This window comes from Diabrotica virgifera, chromosome 2, assembly GCF_917563875.1.
Source record: "Diabrotica virgifera virgifera chromosome 2, PGI_DIABVI_V3a".
NCBI lineage: Eukaryota > Metazoa > Arthropoda > Insecta > Coleoptera > Chrysomelidae > Diabrotica > Diabrotica virgifera.
Genome location: NC_065444.1, coordinates 205,080,884 through 205,097,301, shown reverse-complemented (window position 1 = coordinate 205,097,301; position 16,418 = coordinate 205,080,884). Strand labels below are relative to the sequence as shown.

The 16,418-nt window shown below is 31.2% G+C and overlaps 1 protein-coding gene across 1 annotated transcript in view; it reads right to left on the bottom strand.

Moving 5' to 3' along the window:
* LOC126879768 (glucose dehydrogenase [FAD, quinone]-like) overlaps positions 1 to 15,690 on the bottom strand; it is a 129,680-nt gene extending 113,990 nt beyond the window's left edge. Inside the window, exon 1 of the mRNA XM_050643018.1 lies at positions 15,372 to 15,690. Within this exon, the coding sequence (XP_050498975.1) occupies positions 15,372 to 15,677 (306 nt within the window). The 5' untranslated portion in view covers positions 15,678 to 15,690. The remainder of the gene's footprint in view (positions 1 to 15,371) is intronic.
* Positions 15,691 to 16,418: the final 728 nt, after the last annotated feature.

Here is a 16,418-nt window from a genome sequence, read left to right as displayed (position 1 = left end):
GACCCAATTGACCTCAAGATGGGCAGTGATACATATAGGCAGAAGTATTTGGAAAAAAACCAGATGGGAGAAGATCTATAGGACGGCTTAGAAATAGGTGAAAAAAGCAATCATGCAGAGAGGATCTGGAGAAAATGGAAATGAGACAATGGGAAATAGTTGCATAGGACCGGCAAACATGGAAGGCAATAATAAACGCGGCAAAGGATCACGAAGATTTGTAACGCCATTGATTCGAATGATTAATTGCAAAGGATAAAATGTATTAATTAAAAGGACAACTATACAAATTAATTTAAAAACCACGATTAATAACCAATATACAGGGTGATCAACTTCTGTGACAAAATCCAATATGTATGTTATTATACAATATATGAAAAAAAGTTGTGAATAAAAGTTATAGGCACCTTTAATGTGCGCATTTTAAAATTAGTGAGAAATATACAGGTTCCTCCATAACAGGGTAAGTCAAAATGCAAATAAAAGATTATCTTCATATTTTTAAATGGAACACCCTGTATTTTATATCATCGAAAATTTCTATCAGTATACTTGCATATCTTTTAAATATTTCCTATACCTAAAGTTATTACTTTTCGAGATATTTTAGTTTTATTGTTGATAACAACATGTATTACTTTAGTTATTAATAACAATACTTTAATTTACTAACATTTATTAAGAAAATTAATTAAACAAAAAATTATCAACGTACTTCTTATGTTTCTTATAAAAGGTGTTCAAAGTGTCCTCCCATAACGTCTACACAAGCCTGGAGACGAGTTTCGAAAACCCTACTGACGTTTGTAAGCATTTGTTCTGAGACACTTTGAAAGGCGTTTTGAATCCTTATTTTCATATCGTCAACTATTGTTGGAGGTGTCCAATACACTAGGTCTTTAATATTACCCCAGAAGAAGAAGTCAACTTTGTTTAATTCTGGTGATTTTGGTGGCCAGTGAACTGGACCATCTCTTCCTATCTATCTTTCAAGAAATAGTTCATCGAGTTCACCGTTGACAAGTGCGTTGTGGTAAGCAGGGGCTCCATCATAAAGGTACCACATATGTTGGCGGATGTTTAATGGTACATTTTCAATTAGAATAGGTAAATGATTCACTAGAAAATTTAAATAAACCTCACCATTTAGCGAGTTCTCAAAGAAAAAAGGATCTATAACGTAATTGCCTATGATTCCACCCCAAAAATTTAAGGAATATCTCGTTTGACTATGTGTGTGAGCACAGTACAGATTGGTTATGGAATAATAATGAAAATTGTGTCTGTTTACACTACCATTTTTGTAGAATGTTGCCTGGTCTCCAAAAAAAAAACAAACTCAAAAAAATCCCTCTGTATAACTATTTGCTGTTTTGACCACTGACAAAATTGTACTTTTCGTTCGAAATCATCCCCAACAAGTTCCTGATATATTTGTATATGATACGGGTGCATGTTGTTTTTCTTGAGTATGTTTTGGATAGATCCATAACTTATATATTGCTTTCTTGTAATATTTCGAATACTTGTATGAGGATTTTCTGTAGCAGCCAGTAAAACATTTAATTCATATTCATCCGTAATAATGGTATTTGTTTTTTCCTTTACTTCATATAAAACAGAACCAGTACGAATAAACCTGTCTAATAAGTTGTCAAATGCTCTCTTATTTGGTTTTCGACGTTGTGGATACCGTTCCTTATAAATTTTTGTGGCAAGTAATGAGTTTTTGAAACACTCCTAAAATTCATATCATATCAATCTGTCATTTCCTCACGACTAAAATTCAGTGTTGAAAACAATTATAACAATATGACAAACAAGTATAATCTCAGAATAGCGAAAATAAAAACTTATCTTGTGTCAATTATTTCAAAGCCCCCTTAAACAAGAACTTGCAGCAAATTATAGTTCCCATTTCTTCGCGGAAAATTAATATCATATTGTTAGTACATATAAAATTGTCGTTATTGTATAGAATTTACCAGAAACCAGTCTAATTACAACTTGTTATAAGTATATCATGCCTATATACTTAAATTTAGACCGAAACCTTCATATAGGTATCTACATTATTAACTTCTATACATAATTTTTTAAGTTTTTATCGCAGTTCTTATACACAATAGGAAATTGTCTTTTTTTCAAAAATTCAAGTTCTATAAGCGACAAGAAATTAATTTGTTATCGTATTAATTTTCACAACCAGAGCATTTTCTTCTTAAAGTGCCCTCTTATCAATGAAGGTTGGCTACTACAATTGCAAATTCTTCTCTGTTTTCAGCTGTTTTTATTAACGGTTTAAAATTTAGCTCTGTCCATTGTCGGATGTTTCTTAGCCACGATACTCCTTTCCTTCTTAGTCCTCTCTTTTCCTCGATCTGGTATTAAGACCAACCAGACTAATTTGATATTAAAATGTATTGAGTTTCGATTGTTAATTGAATTAAAATGACTATGAGATGACACGTATTTTCTGTATTTTTATATTGAGTTGAAGCTTGGAAAGTTAAGGACGCAACTGAAAACAGAGGTCTTAAAGGCACACAAAGAAGAAGAAGAAGAAGAGGAAGAAGACGAAGAAGAAGAAGAAGAAGAAGAAGAAGAAGAAGAAGAAGAAGAGGAAGAATAAAATGATATTAACACTAGTGGATGCTGCAAGAGCCGTGGCTTTATTTCAAGATAGCCATATCCAATATCATGTCGGTCAGCTGCTATAAGGAGTAGGTATACAGAGTCGGTATTTTCTTATCGATCGTATGCGAATTTAATAAGAGCAACAAAGAGACATGTATTTATTATACATTTAAAACGGGTTAGAAGATGTGGGACGGTCGAACGTGGCGGAACTGGGAAGGTTCACCAAAAAATTTCGGGTCGTAGGTAATGGCTTTGTCAGACAGTGTTGCCAAAGTTGGAAATTATCAAAAGAAAATATTAAAATAGAAAAAATAATATATTTAACTTTTTGTAAACAGATATAATAAACATATTATTTAAAAGAAAAAGAAACTTAAGTAAAAAAATATTGTTTTCGCCAATTTTAAGAAATGTGAAAACGTTGAATTATATTTCAACGTTTATTTTTTTATTAGTTTTTTCTTTTAAATAATTTGGTTAGTACCTACACTATTTGTTAACAAACATTAATATAATATGTTTTCTACTTTAATTAATTAATTATGCAAGTTTTTCTGTCCCAGAGACTTTGTAAACAACTTTCCGTCATAAGATCAGACAGAAGGACAAAAATGAGGTGTAAGAGTGAAAGCTCTTAACCCAAGGATGTTATTAAAGTAAGAAACTTGATCGCACAAGTACTATTTTAAAGTCTCCGAAATAGTACAAGCGACATATTATTCGACGCGCCGTAGCAAGATGCTTCCGGTATTAGTCAAGTCAGTCCGTCCGACAAAAAAATAGAATGACAAATGATGTGTCGAATGAGAGCTTATAACCCAAAGATGGCATTAGAAGTAAGAAATTTGACCTCGGACTTCCGTTTATAGAGTTACAACCGGGAGTACGGTTTTAATGACGCCGAATTAATACAAGCAATGTATTATTTAACACGTTTTAGCAAGACGAAAACAAATGTATTGTACTATTTCGGTGATTTTAAAACAGTACTTCCGGTTGCAACTGATACCATCTTTGGGTTATAAGATCTAATTTGATACCTTGTCTGCGTATTGCTAAAGCGCATCGAATAATATGTCGCTTGTACTATTTCGGCGGCTTTAAAACACTACTTCCAGTTTCAACTCTGCAACCGGAAGTGTGAAGTCCAATTTCTCAGCTTTAATACCATCCTTAACTCGACACCTACTCACTACGTACTACGTGGCGTTACAACCCTTCGTGGGTTTTAGCCCACTCGACAGCATGCCTTCACTCTTCTCTGTCTTAGACAATCTCTGTCCAGTTCTCCACGCCCGTAGCTTTTAGGTCTCCTGCTATATTATCTTGCTACCGGAGTTGAGTGTTTTAATAAAGTAGGAGTTATATTCGATAGACAGACGGACGGACAGACTTGCACAAAGCCGGAAAAATATAATGGTTTTCGTCTTGCTAAAGCGCGTCCAATAATAAGTCGTTTATAATATTTATTGGGCGACTTTAAAATAGTACTTCAAGTTTCAACTCTAAAACTGGAAGTGCAAGGTCAAATTTCTCACCTTAATAAGATCGTTGGGTAATGAACTTTCATTCGACAGCTCATTTGTCCTGTCTTATCTAATGACGGAAAAGTTGTGTTTACAAAGTCTCTGAGAGAGACAGACATGCGTATCTAATTATCCATCAAAGTAGAAAAAAAATAATACAGTGATGAGCGCGCTAATAACCGGTTAAATAACGCAAAAGATGGAAAACTTAATACGCTGTGAAATAAAAAGAGATGAAACTAGTAGATGTGTAAAATTATCGATAGGAACCTATAAGTTTACATTACATCAGGTACCTACATAGTTTCCCTCCTTTAGACGTCTGTGACAGAAAACATTTAGAATTTTATAAAATTCTGCTGCTCAGATATGTCTAATGGTGCGAAACTATGTAATGTTATGTAAATTTATAGGTTCCTATCGATAATTTTACATCTCTATTAGTTTCATTTCTTTTTATTACACAACGTATTATGCTTTCCATCTTTTGCGTTATTTTGCCGGTTCTTAATAGCGCACTCATTACGGTACCTATATTATTTTTTGTGAACAAATAAGTACATCTACTAAACAAATTATTTAAAAGAAAAATATAAGTAAAAAAATAAACGTTGAATTATAATTCAACGTTTTCACATTTTTTTAAAATGGGTGAAAACAATATTTTGTTATTTTTAAATAATTTGTTTATTATATCTATCTGTTTACAAAAAGTTAACTATATTATTTTTTCTACTTTAATATTTTCTTTTGATAATTTCCAAATTCGGCAACGCTGTCTGACAAAGCCATACCTACAACGCCCAATCTTCGGCTACTTCGGCTGCCCAATATCTTCTAACCCGTTTTAAATGTATAATAAATGCATGTCTCTTTGTTGCTCTTATTAAAGACCCATACCATCGATAAGAAAATACCGACTCTGTATATTATAGGAGTATATATAGGATTAAGTGTCGTTTAAAGAGCCATTCAGCGGTTCAATCAAAATGGAAACTATAAAAGTGCAGTGGACAATATGAACTCTCCATCACTATATAAAAAAACAAGTTCTTAAAACTTAGTAGGCACTACAATGCAAGCGGATCGAAAAACACAAATAAGTACATTTCCATAAGGAACAATATCAAATATAATTCCGAAATAAAAGTTATAGTCAGAAAAGCTCGCGCTTACTTTATAAAAAATATAAATTCCTTGGTATTAGGAGATTTTTGACATAAATGATAAATGACTCTAAAAATGCCGATGTTAATCTGAATTCGCTCTATCGAGATTCACTTTGACACTGACGTTAGTAATTTTTTTTTTTGAAAAGTTCAGTTGTCAGAAGTGATTGGAAATTATTACAAAACCAACGCACCGGCTCATATCCAATATTATTAATAACAAACAGACATAAAAATAACATAAACCTTACGCCAATCAATAATTATTTATTTACACCATTATAATGTATTGATAACAAATGAGAAAATTATTTATTGTACAAAATAAAAATATTTTGTAGAAATAAACTTCACAAAATTGTATGAGATTAGTAGACACTCCCACTATTTCTAATAATTCTTCTTTTTTTAATGAAAGATTAAGTTGATTTGAGTTGATTTTAGCAGTTAATTGTGTGAGGTAGGAATTTTTCTGTTGTATGTTTCCTATTCCGAATGTGTCAAAAAAAATCTCGCGAGAGCGAATGTAGATACCATAGGCTATTATTGATTATGTACTTAAGGCTATGGGTACATAATTCGCAAATATTTTACGGCTATCCCTACTTTTTCTGTCTTTACACGGCAAACTACGTGTAGTAAAATTATCACTGGTATAGAAACTGCAGATGTAAACATTAGGTTGACAGTGACATTGTCATTAGAAAGGTAGAGATGGCTATTTCGGTTTCGTTCAGTTTTTGAATGTTCTTGGATAATCTTTACTTGTATAAATGATAGGATTATTTTTTCACTAATTATGTATTCAGTGGTTACCATTATTTATATACTATACAAATAGTCGAAAAATAAAAAAAGTTGTAAAGTTATTTTAATAATGTACTGTTACCATGGAAAGCTTAGATAAGGTTTGAGCATGTGAAGAACTGCGTTGTATAAATGTAGTATTACTCAATTAATTTATAAAGACTTTATTTATTTCTTTATTTGCGTAAATTAAAATATGGGACGTTGTTACAAGAAATGTGTTACTGAAAAGCGAAGAAATAGGCGAAGAATAGAAAAATGAACAATTGTTATTTGTTAATTTTCTTCACAATTATTAAATTTTATTTAATAAAAGAATGACCCCAAAAATTAAGAATCTTCTTCTTAGTTTGTAAATTTTTTTATGACACACATTCATAAATGATGCCATATTGTAACAAAAAAATACCTACGCCGAAGACGTCCACCCATCAACTTCACTTAAACTGAAGCAAAATACTACTAAACAAGCACATACTTCAAAGCATAGGCGTAACCAGGATAATCCTAAGGGGGGGTTACAACTACTGGAAAGGGCATGGTTACAACTACTGGAAGGTCTCCGAGGGGTATGGTGTTAAGCGTATAGAGCTCAAAGTACATCCCAATGGGGGGTTATAACCCCCAAAACCCCCCTGGTTACGCCTATGCTTCAAAGGCGTAGTACATTCTTCTATGTAGGCTGGTAAATAGTAGCAAATACTACGGAGAAAAGCAAATGCTTTTTAAGTGTAGTGAAATCTTCAAAAATGTAGTACGTACTTGAAGCAGTAGCATTTACTACATTTTATGCCATCATAGGCACTTTACTTTATAGCTAAACTCGTACCTATTTACGGTTATCGGAACAAACTCTTATAAAATAATATTTTTATTTGAACTTTAATGACTTGAAATACTTGGATTTTTCATAAATAATATGTAAACAATAAATAACTTTTTATTAATTGTACGCCTTAAATCAATTATTATTTTTCAAATACACTATCAATACTATTTAACAAACAACTCTTTGATTGATTTTATTATCATCGTAAAAGCGTTAAAAAGCAGTAGCAGAGTGAACTGCTATATCAAAATAGCGTGTCGGTGTCGGACACATCTCTACTTGTCACTGTCTTGAGTCTTGTCATAACATATTCGAATGAGTGCGTTGTATGCAGTGGCGGCTCGTACCACTTTAAGAAGGTAGTGCCACAACTCGGGCAGCCGCCAAAATTTTTAGTGACGGATTCACGATATTGTCAAAAAAAGGTATACTGACAACAAAAACTAAAAAAAATATGCGCGGATACTTTTATCTTATGTACATATCTTAAGTTTATTGATCTGAGGTGCCAAGCAATAGGGCTTTTCATCGATTGTCATTTGTTTCGAGCTACTGTCATGTGTCACATAATATTAATATATCTACGCCATACGTCTTGGGTTTGTATCATTGGTATATACCAATAACGTATGACGCAGATATATTAATATTATGTGACACATGACAGAAGCTCGAAACAAATGACTGTGAATGAAAAGTCCTATTGTCCAACATTGATCAAAACAGTTCCGTAAATTAATTAATAATAAAAACCTCTTAACCTACCACCAGCATTTACTGCTGATAGTGCTTGAAAATTGTTATTACGATTTAGTCTCTATTTACCAATTTATAAAAATAATACTATTTCATTATTCACACACATGCACAAATTTTTGTAATGTCACTTTTAAAGTTTACGATATATGAAGTTCATTCTTCTATTTTTTGGTTGCAAAGTTTTCAATGACTTTATAATTAAAATTATCAATACAATTTACAAAATGCTTTTCTGCAGATAGCATACCTAAAGCACTAGGTTTCGATGTAAACATCGAAAAACAGCGTTCTGCTTCAGATGTTGATATAGGAATGGTAACTAAAATACTTAAAAGTTTAATAGTTTCTTCAAATGTGCTTTTTGAACCTTCCCTCTACAATAAAACCGATAGCGAAACAGCCCCAGAGGTAGTACTTAATTCGTCTTGCTAATACAGTACCTACTTCTAATTCAGTTTTAAACCGAGTTTTGCTTAAAAATTAAAATTGTCTCCAGTCTCCATGGTTCATTAAGAAATGATTCGGAGAACTGATGCTTATAAGCAGAAAACTTCTCCGACATAAATAAATTAGAAGCAACTAAATGTCCGGAGAAGGTAGCCCTTTGAAAGATCTGGTACTTTGAATAATATGAACCTTTAAGTCGTTGTCTAATTCGGCGCTAAAATTGACCAGTTCCTTAAATATGCCTCTATTTTCTGAATTTTCTTTTTCGTCGTGACCTCTTAAAGCTAACTCGAAAGCTCCACAACACCTTATAACATTTGTAGTTTTTTTTCTAGCGAAAAACCACCAAAAAAATTTTTAAAATACTAATATTTATTGTCAATTAATAAATTAAACTTAAGAAATAATCAAAATATTATCAAAATACCCACGATCATGATGCACCAAAAGTTTAATTATAAATACAAAAACTTTTTAACAGAAAATATACATAATAAAAGCGACAAACCAGCACGTAAAGAAACTCAAAATAAATAGACCTGGCTTCATACCCTCGTGCCTGGCACAGAGATTCTAATGTTAAGGTATACTAATAGTCCAATATAGCTCTTTCTCTGTCACTTACATATAATGCTCGTAAAATCTTTCTCTCTTTACTCGTGCCAGTACTGACTTCGGCGCGAGGGAGATTCTCCTGTCGAATACTCTCCGCTGTCGGCAGGGATTGTATTGCGCCCATAGTTGCCATATTTTATATAATTTATGAAGATCAAAAGAAATACACACAAAAAAATTAATAGGTATTAAAAAGTTTTGAAGATAAAAAATATGTTTATGGATAGTTAGCAAGGTAGTGCCATGGCTCTATGGCACTACCTCACGGGCCGCCACTGGTTGTATGACTGTATGACAAAGATAGCGAATGTTCGATTTCCACGGACATGGTGTCCATTTTTTTCGAATCCTGAAAAAACTAATACATATTTTAAAAAAATTTAAACACAAAATGAAAGACTAAATTATTTTCGAGGGCCGAAAGTCCCTAGAATATATAAGAAGTTTCTTTCGAATGAGATATTTGAAGTTAAAAATCACACTAAATTTTCTCTTAGTTTTTCACCCCTGTAACTTATTAAAATAAACATTACAGAAGTTCTCAGGGACTTTCGGCCCTCGCTAATAACGTAATCTTTCATTGTGCGTTTAAATTTTTCAAAAATACTTATTAGTTTTCTCAGGATTCGAAAAAAATTAATCCCCATTTGAATAGCATTGCAGCCGAAAATACGTACCGATCCTCTTAAGAAAGGAACTACAACATTAACGGGGTTTTATTGTTTCATATGGTCAATGGACCTCTAAATATAAAAAAAACCGTGGAATGCTACCCTTTAAAGAGTGCGTTTTTGAGAAAGGGGTGAATTAGTCCCTAGGCACAGGGTGCATTAGGGTGAGTTCTATGCACTTTTGGTACCAACACGTCTAAAGAAAAATTGTTTCAGATTAAATTTACTATCGAAATATAACCTTTGAAAGTCAAAAATATTTTTTTTACAAAAATAAATTCAAAAATAGCATAAAAAGAACACGAAAGAAAGCAATTTTGTTTTTTGCCCCATAACTTTTTTCCACAGAGATTTAGGCATAAGTGATGCTGCATAGAAAAACAAACTTCCATCCTTTGTCTTTCAAATGACGTTTAGTAGAAGTCTCTAGGATTTATTGTTTTCGAAATATCATTTTTCAAATTTCGCCGCTTACAGCATTTTTGGGCTATTTTCCACATTATTTCGCAGACATTGCTGTGTAACTTTTTTCTACGCATTTGTAGGTATATGCAGTGGTACATTTAGTAGGAAGAGATGTCAGTTACCACTATAATGGCATTTTGTATAAGGTTGTAGGATATAGTCGTATTTTTAAGCAAGTAATGGTTTTTCAAAATTTTATACTTTTAAAGATTTTTGATTATTTTTTAAATTTCACATTATTTTTGTCTTGTACATTTAGGTATATATTGATATTGTAGAATAAAAAAGAAAGCTCATTTTCGTTACTTTAAAATATTGTACATATTGTAAAAAATTATTGGAATATTTTTAAACGAGATATTCCTAGGATAACCAAAGGTATCCGTAATTTAAGAAATAGTTTAATTTTTTTTTTCAATTAGAAGAATATAATTGTAACATAATTTTTAATTCAAAATAACTTTTCTTGATAAAACTTTTTCATATTGTGAAATATAAAAGTACTTTACTATGGAGCAAAATTAATATTTTTAACATACCTCGTATATTATGGATATAATTTGATATCTGATGATTGCATGTTAGGTCTTAGGCTATGCAGAGTATTTTATGAACAATAATTTTTTTTCATATAATAATAATAATTTTTTTTTATATTATTCCAACTTAGTGGGACATATTGCATGTGTATATATGTCACACTTTGAAAAAGCATATCTCGTTTAAAAATATTTCTAGAATTATTTATAAATACACCATTTTAAAGTAAAGAAAATAAGCTTTCTTTTGCATTTAGCAATGTATGTACCTAAATGTAGAAGAAAACTAGTTATAATGAGAAATTTATAAATAATCGTAAAACATATTAAAAATCATTAAAAGTTTAATCATTAAAAGTTTAATCATCAAAAATTTAATCATTAAAAATTTTGAAAAACCATATCTTGCTTAAAAATAATCATAAAATCTTCTGTAGTAACGCATTTTAAAGGAAAATGACTTCTCTTCCTACTAAATGTACCATTGCATATACCTAAAGCTGCGTAGAGAAAAGTTACAGAACAATGTTTACGAAATAATAGGGAAAATTACCCAAAAATGTTGTGAGTGGCGAATGTTCGTAAATTATAAATCCTAAGGACTTCTAGCAAACGTAATTTTAAAGAGGAAGGATGGAAGTCTTTCTTCCTGTGAGGCCATGCCTATACCTATATCCCCGTGGAAAAAAAATTGCTTTCTTTCGTGTTGTTTTTTGCTTTTTTTTAATACATTTTTGTAAAAATATATATTTTTGACTTGGAAAGCTGATATTTCGATAGTAAATTTAACCTGGAACAATTTTTCTGTAGACGTGTTTGAACCAAAAGTGCATAGAACTCATTCTAATGAACCGTGTGCCTACAGACTAATTGACCCCTTTTTAAAAACGCACCACTTTAAATGGTAGCACCTCGCGGTGTTTTCATATTTAGAGGTCCATTGACCATATGAAATAATAGAACCCCGTTAACGTTGTAGTTCCTTTTAGATCTCTTATTTTGAACATAATCAATAGGCTACTATATTTTGTTTTTTATTAGATAGTTGATAGTCCAGTGTATTACGGTAATAATATAAAAATACAAAATTTAAAATTAGCCTATCTTACTTTATATTACCTTTAAAATTTGCCCCATGCAGGCAGAAGAGTGCTTTTACGAGACTAAAAAAATGTTCTACTAGGATATTATGAACTAGGAGAGTTACGATACAATAAGATCAATTTCTATTTTTTCGTAGGAAAAAAAACATACTACCCCTGCTATTTCTGTCCTCATTGCACTTAGACGTTCACCTTACAGTTAAGGCAATTTTAAATAAATAATTAAAAAATATGGTTACATGAAAAAATTATTTTTAAATTTTTGAAAATACCACCAATTTTCATATATAATAATGTACAACAGTAGGTATCAAAGATATATGTAAAAAATTGCTATACAACAAAAAGTTAGGATTTGTAGCCTAATTTGATCAAAATTATTTATCTTTAAATTATTGATAGTCCATGTGGTGAGACCGCTCCCGTCTGAAAAAATTTCTGATTCGGTTTCCTTTGTGGATTCCTATTTAAAAATGTCCCCTTTAAAACAAATCTGAAGGGTGCCGGGCGGAATTTTTGGGCAGAAATTGTTTAAACAATATGTTCATCATCTTTTTTTGACCCGAAGAATATTTTTTTAGGTTTTTTGGGTGATTCTAAACAATAAAGGTATCTTGTGATTTTTCTCAAAAGTTAATAGTTTTCGAGATAGAGGCGATTTAAAATCTGAAAAACTTATATTTAAATTAGTATTTTTGAGGTTGCCAACTACTTGCATTGTAACTTAAACATTCATTTTCAAGATTCTGCAGACTGATCGGGTATTACTTCAATTTACACCTTTGATATTTAATTGTTAATTATGCGTGTCCACCCGATTTTTTTGCCGGTGCGGCGCGCACTTTTTCCAAAAATCTCCTATTTTCCTACGAAAAATATATTTTTTAAATTTTTTGGGACAATCTAAAAAAAAGGTTTCTTGTCATTTTTCTCAAAAGTTAATATAGTGCAGTCACTGAAGGTTTTCACCTCCGATTTCGTTGAACCTCCATCGATTTTCATGAAAATTGGTGAGTAATTAGAGGATACCTCAAGGAACAAAGGTGACAAGATTCCAACTTGCGCTTTTACCCTGGGGGTGGATGCCACCCCTTTTCGGTGGTGAAAATTTTTCTATTAAAAATAATCCCACAAATCAATACAGGCACAAATTCTAAGCAAAATTTGTTATATAAAGTTATTAAAATAAATCAACACTTTTTGAGTTATTTAAGACAAAAAATTTTATTTTTTCGTTAAAAAATGCATGTTTTAAATCGGGTTTTCACGTATAAATCAAAAACTATAAGCTTTTACAAAAAAGTTGGTATTACTGAAATTGAAGATAATAAAAAATTGAATGCATTCCTTACATAAAGAACTAAACTAATGTTAGTTCAAAGTGAGTTATTGGCAATTAAATGTGTTTTTTTCTCGACGATCACCCAAATCTAAGTATTCAAGCTTAAATAACGGGAAAACGATGCAATGTATAAAATATTCCTGCTAAAAATTTGTCAAATTACCTCGGAATACCTATCTAATGAGCTTCAGAACAAGGTAATAGCCTCAAAATTAAGCAAGTTATAATGAAAATAAAAGAACCGTTTCGATTTTTTTAAGAAGAAATGAAAAATAAAACATACGCCATTTCCACAAAAGTTAAAATTTATAGTAATCCTTACAACTTCTTTATATTAGCATAAGTAATGTTTTCTATAATTTTGACCGGTTTAGAATGCATATTTTTGAAAAAAAGATATAATTTAAAAAAATCATAATTTTTAAAATTATTGTAATTCTCATATTCTTTTGATAATAACTCCAAAAATACTTAATATACGTAAAAAATTATATAAAACCAAATTTTAGTTTTTCTGTGCCAAATATTTTACCTGTTTTACTATCTCCATAGGGTAAAAACTAACCGAGATAGAAACGTTTCAATCTTAAATTTTGCTGTGGGAACAATGCAACCGGGGTAATTTAACCTTTTATTTTTTAAAAAGTAAGGGGTTTAAAATTTTAGGTTCAACGTGCTTAAATAGTACTTGTAATTAACTTTTAAACAGTTTTTAGATGAACCTCATATTGTAAACAGGAACGGAGTTATTAAAAAAAAAACCATAACATTTTTTGAAAAAATTTTTAAAAGATAAATTTTGAAAAAATTTTGGACCATAAATTTTAACGCTGTCAACATGTTCGGGGGCTCATTTGATAGGTATTTTTAAGTACTTTGACAAATGTTTAATAAGTTTATGTTATAAAATGCATCAATTTCCCGTTATTTCAGCTTGAATACTTAGAGTTTTTTACTCGCCAAAAAAAATATACATTCAATTATCTATAACTCACTTTTAGTTAACATTAAAAGGTTTTTCTAGTAAGGGGTTTATTTCATTTTTATTAGCTTCAATTTTGATAATAATAAGTTTTTTGTAAAAACTTACACCTTTTGAGTTATTGATGAAAAATTGGTTAAAAACATGCACGTTTCTCAAGAAAAATTAAATTTTTTGATCTTTAATAACTCAAAAAGTTTTGATTTATTTTAATAACTTTCTATAACAAATTTTGCTTGAAATTTGTCCCTCTATCGAATTAGGGGGTTATTTTTAATAAAATAATTTTCACCCCCGAGAAGGGGTGGCATCCACCCCCAGGGTAAAAGCGCAAGTTGGCACCATGTCACCTTTGTTGCTTGAGATATCCTCTAACCACTCACCAATTTTCATGCAAATCGATGGAGGTTCAACAAAATCGGAGGCAATAGCTCATATCCATCTTCAGTGACTCCACTAATAGTTTTAAAGTTATAAGCGATTTAAAATCCGAAAATGCGTTTTAAATCGCTTATAACTTTAAAACTATTAAGTTTTGAGAAAAGTGACAAGAAACCTATTTTATTTAGAATGTCCCGAAAAATCTACAAAATATATTTTTCGGAGGAAAATAGGAGACTTTTGGAAATACTGCGCGCCGCACCGGCAAAAAAATTGGGTGGACACGCATAATTAACAATTAAATAACAACGGTGTAAATTTAAGTTAGACCCGATCAGTCTGCAGAATCTTGAAAATGAATGTTTGAACTACAATTCAAGTACTTGGCAACCTCAAGAATACTAATTTAAATATGAGTTTTTAAGCCTTGAAAATGCGTATTTCCGCATTTTTCAGATTTTAAATTGCCTATAACTCAAAAACTATCAATTTTTTAGAAAAATCAAAAGATACCTTTCTTGATTAAAATGACCCAAAAAACCTAAAAAAATATTCTCCTGGTCAAAAAAGGTGATCTTTTGTATTTGTTTAAAAAAAATTTCTAAACAATTTCTGCCCAAAAATTTCGCCCGGCACCCTTCAGATTTGTTTAAAGGAGATATTTTTGAATAGGAATCCACAAAGAAAAGGAATCAGAAATTTTTTTCAGACGGGAGCGGTCTCACCACATGGACTATAAAACGTTCAGACGTTATAGGTCTTATAATCTTCCGAAATGCAACGATATTTCAATTTTTTATGGAGATTTTAAACTATGGTTTCGAAACTACTTAACTTCATTTCATATTTTTGTTTTTTTTTTAAATTTGATGTTAAATCTACTGAACAAAATGGTCTCAAAGGCGCTAAAATTGAATATTTTCAGCGTTTAAAATGTTCTTTTTTTTGCATATTACACTAAGCATTTTACAAAAAACTCACAGGAATAAATTTCGTCTTATCATAATCCAAATTATTAAAAAAAGTGGTTTCGACTATTATCGTACGCAATACTTTTCTTGCACTAAAGAGTATTCTGACAAAATATCCTTACCCTCCAATGCTGGATTTCTGTCAATCTGTTAGCCACAACGCATCCCGCGCTTCCAGCACCAACAACAATAAAGTCGTACTCCTCTTGCTTAGGTTTGGCACTTTCGAAAGGGTTTGTAAAATCCCACGAAGCAAATCCCGAACTAAAGTCATAATCGTATCCGTATTTGTTCTTCGCGTCCGGTGAATACCCGAACAAATTCGCCACTAATTGCAAAAACAAGAATGTCGAAGGTTGACAGGTCGTTAAATTGTTGTGAACAGCACAAGGTTGTGATAGATCGGGTGGTGTCCATGTTTGTACCATTTCTTGACTTTGCACCTACGCTGACTAGATTAGAATAAGAAGTGAATGGGCTTATTTGTCGCGGAATGTCGTGAACTCAAAGGTAATTGTACGGTTTATTTAACAGGGGGGACATGCGACTGTTCAAATAAAAGTATTGGGTGAAATAAAAGTAGTGTATTTAGTTAGATATTTAATAATTCTTGAATAATAATTTTGTGATGAAATACAGTTAATGCACGGTTTTCAAGTATGTTTTCAATAGAAACTGTCGTTCCCTTTATTGTAATTTTTAATCAATATTGTCAATACATCTGTATTTCGAGTATTTCGGTTATATTAGGGTTTATTTAAAATATGACTTAAGATCTTACATACTATGTCTAATATTTGGATTATTTGATGTTTCTAGGGTTCAATCGGATTCTGCTGATTAATTTAGAAGATAATATTGGGGTATTATATGGGATGAAGCTTACAAAATACGATCATGCAGTCGATTTATAGATGCAAATTTAATATAATGTAGTGTATAATGTAAGAGTCAATGGTTTCTATCTCGCTGAAAATATGGACCCAAATATTTCGAATTTCTCTACTGTTGCATTGTATCTTAAACTTGTACAAGCGTCGCAGTGATTCAGCCGCGCGGCGCGTGTATCTTTGGTAAAATTTAAAACTATGTTTTTAGTAAAATAGACACCACTTGTCCTTGTCAAAATATTCTTACTTGTACCAGAAGTTTTAAAAATTATAAAGCTT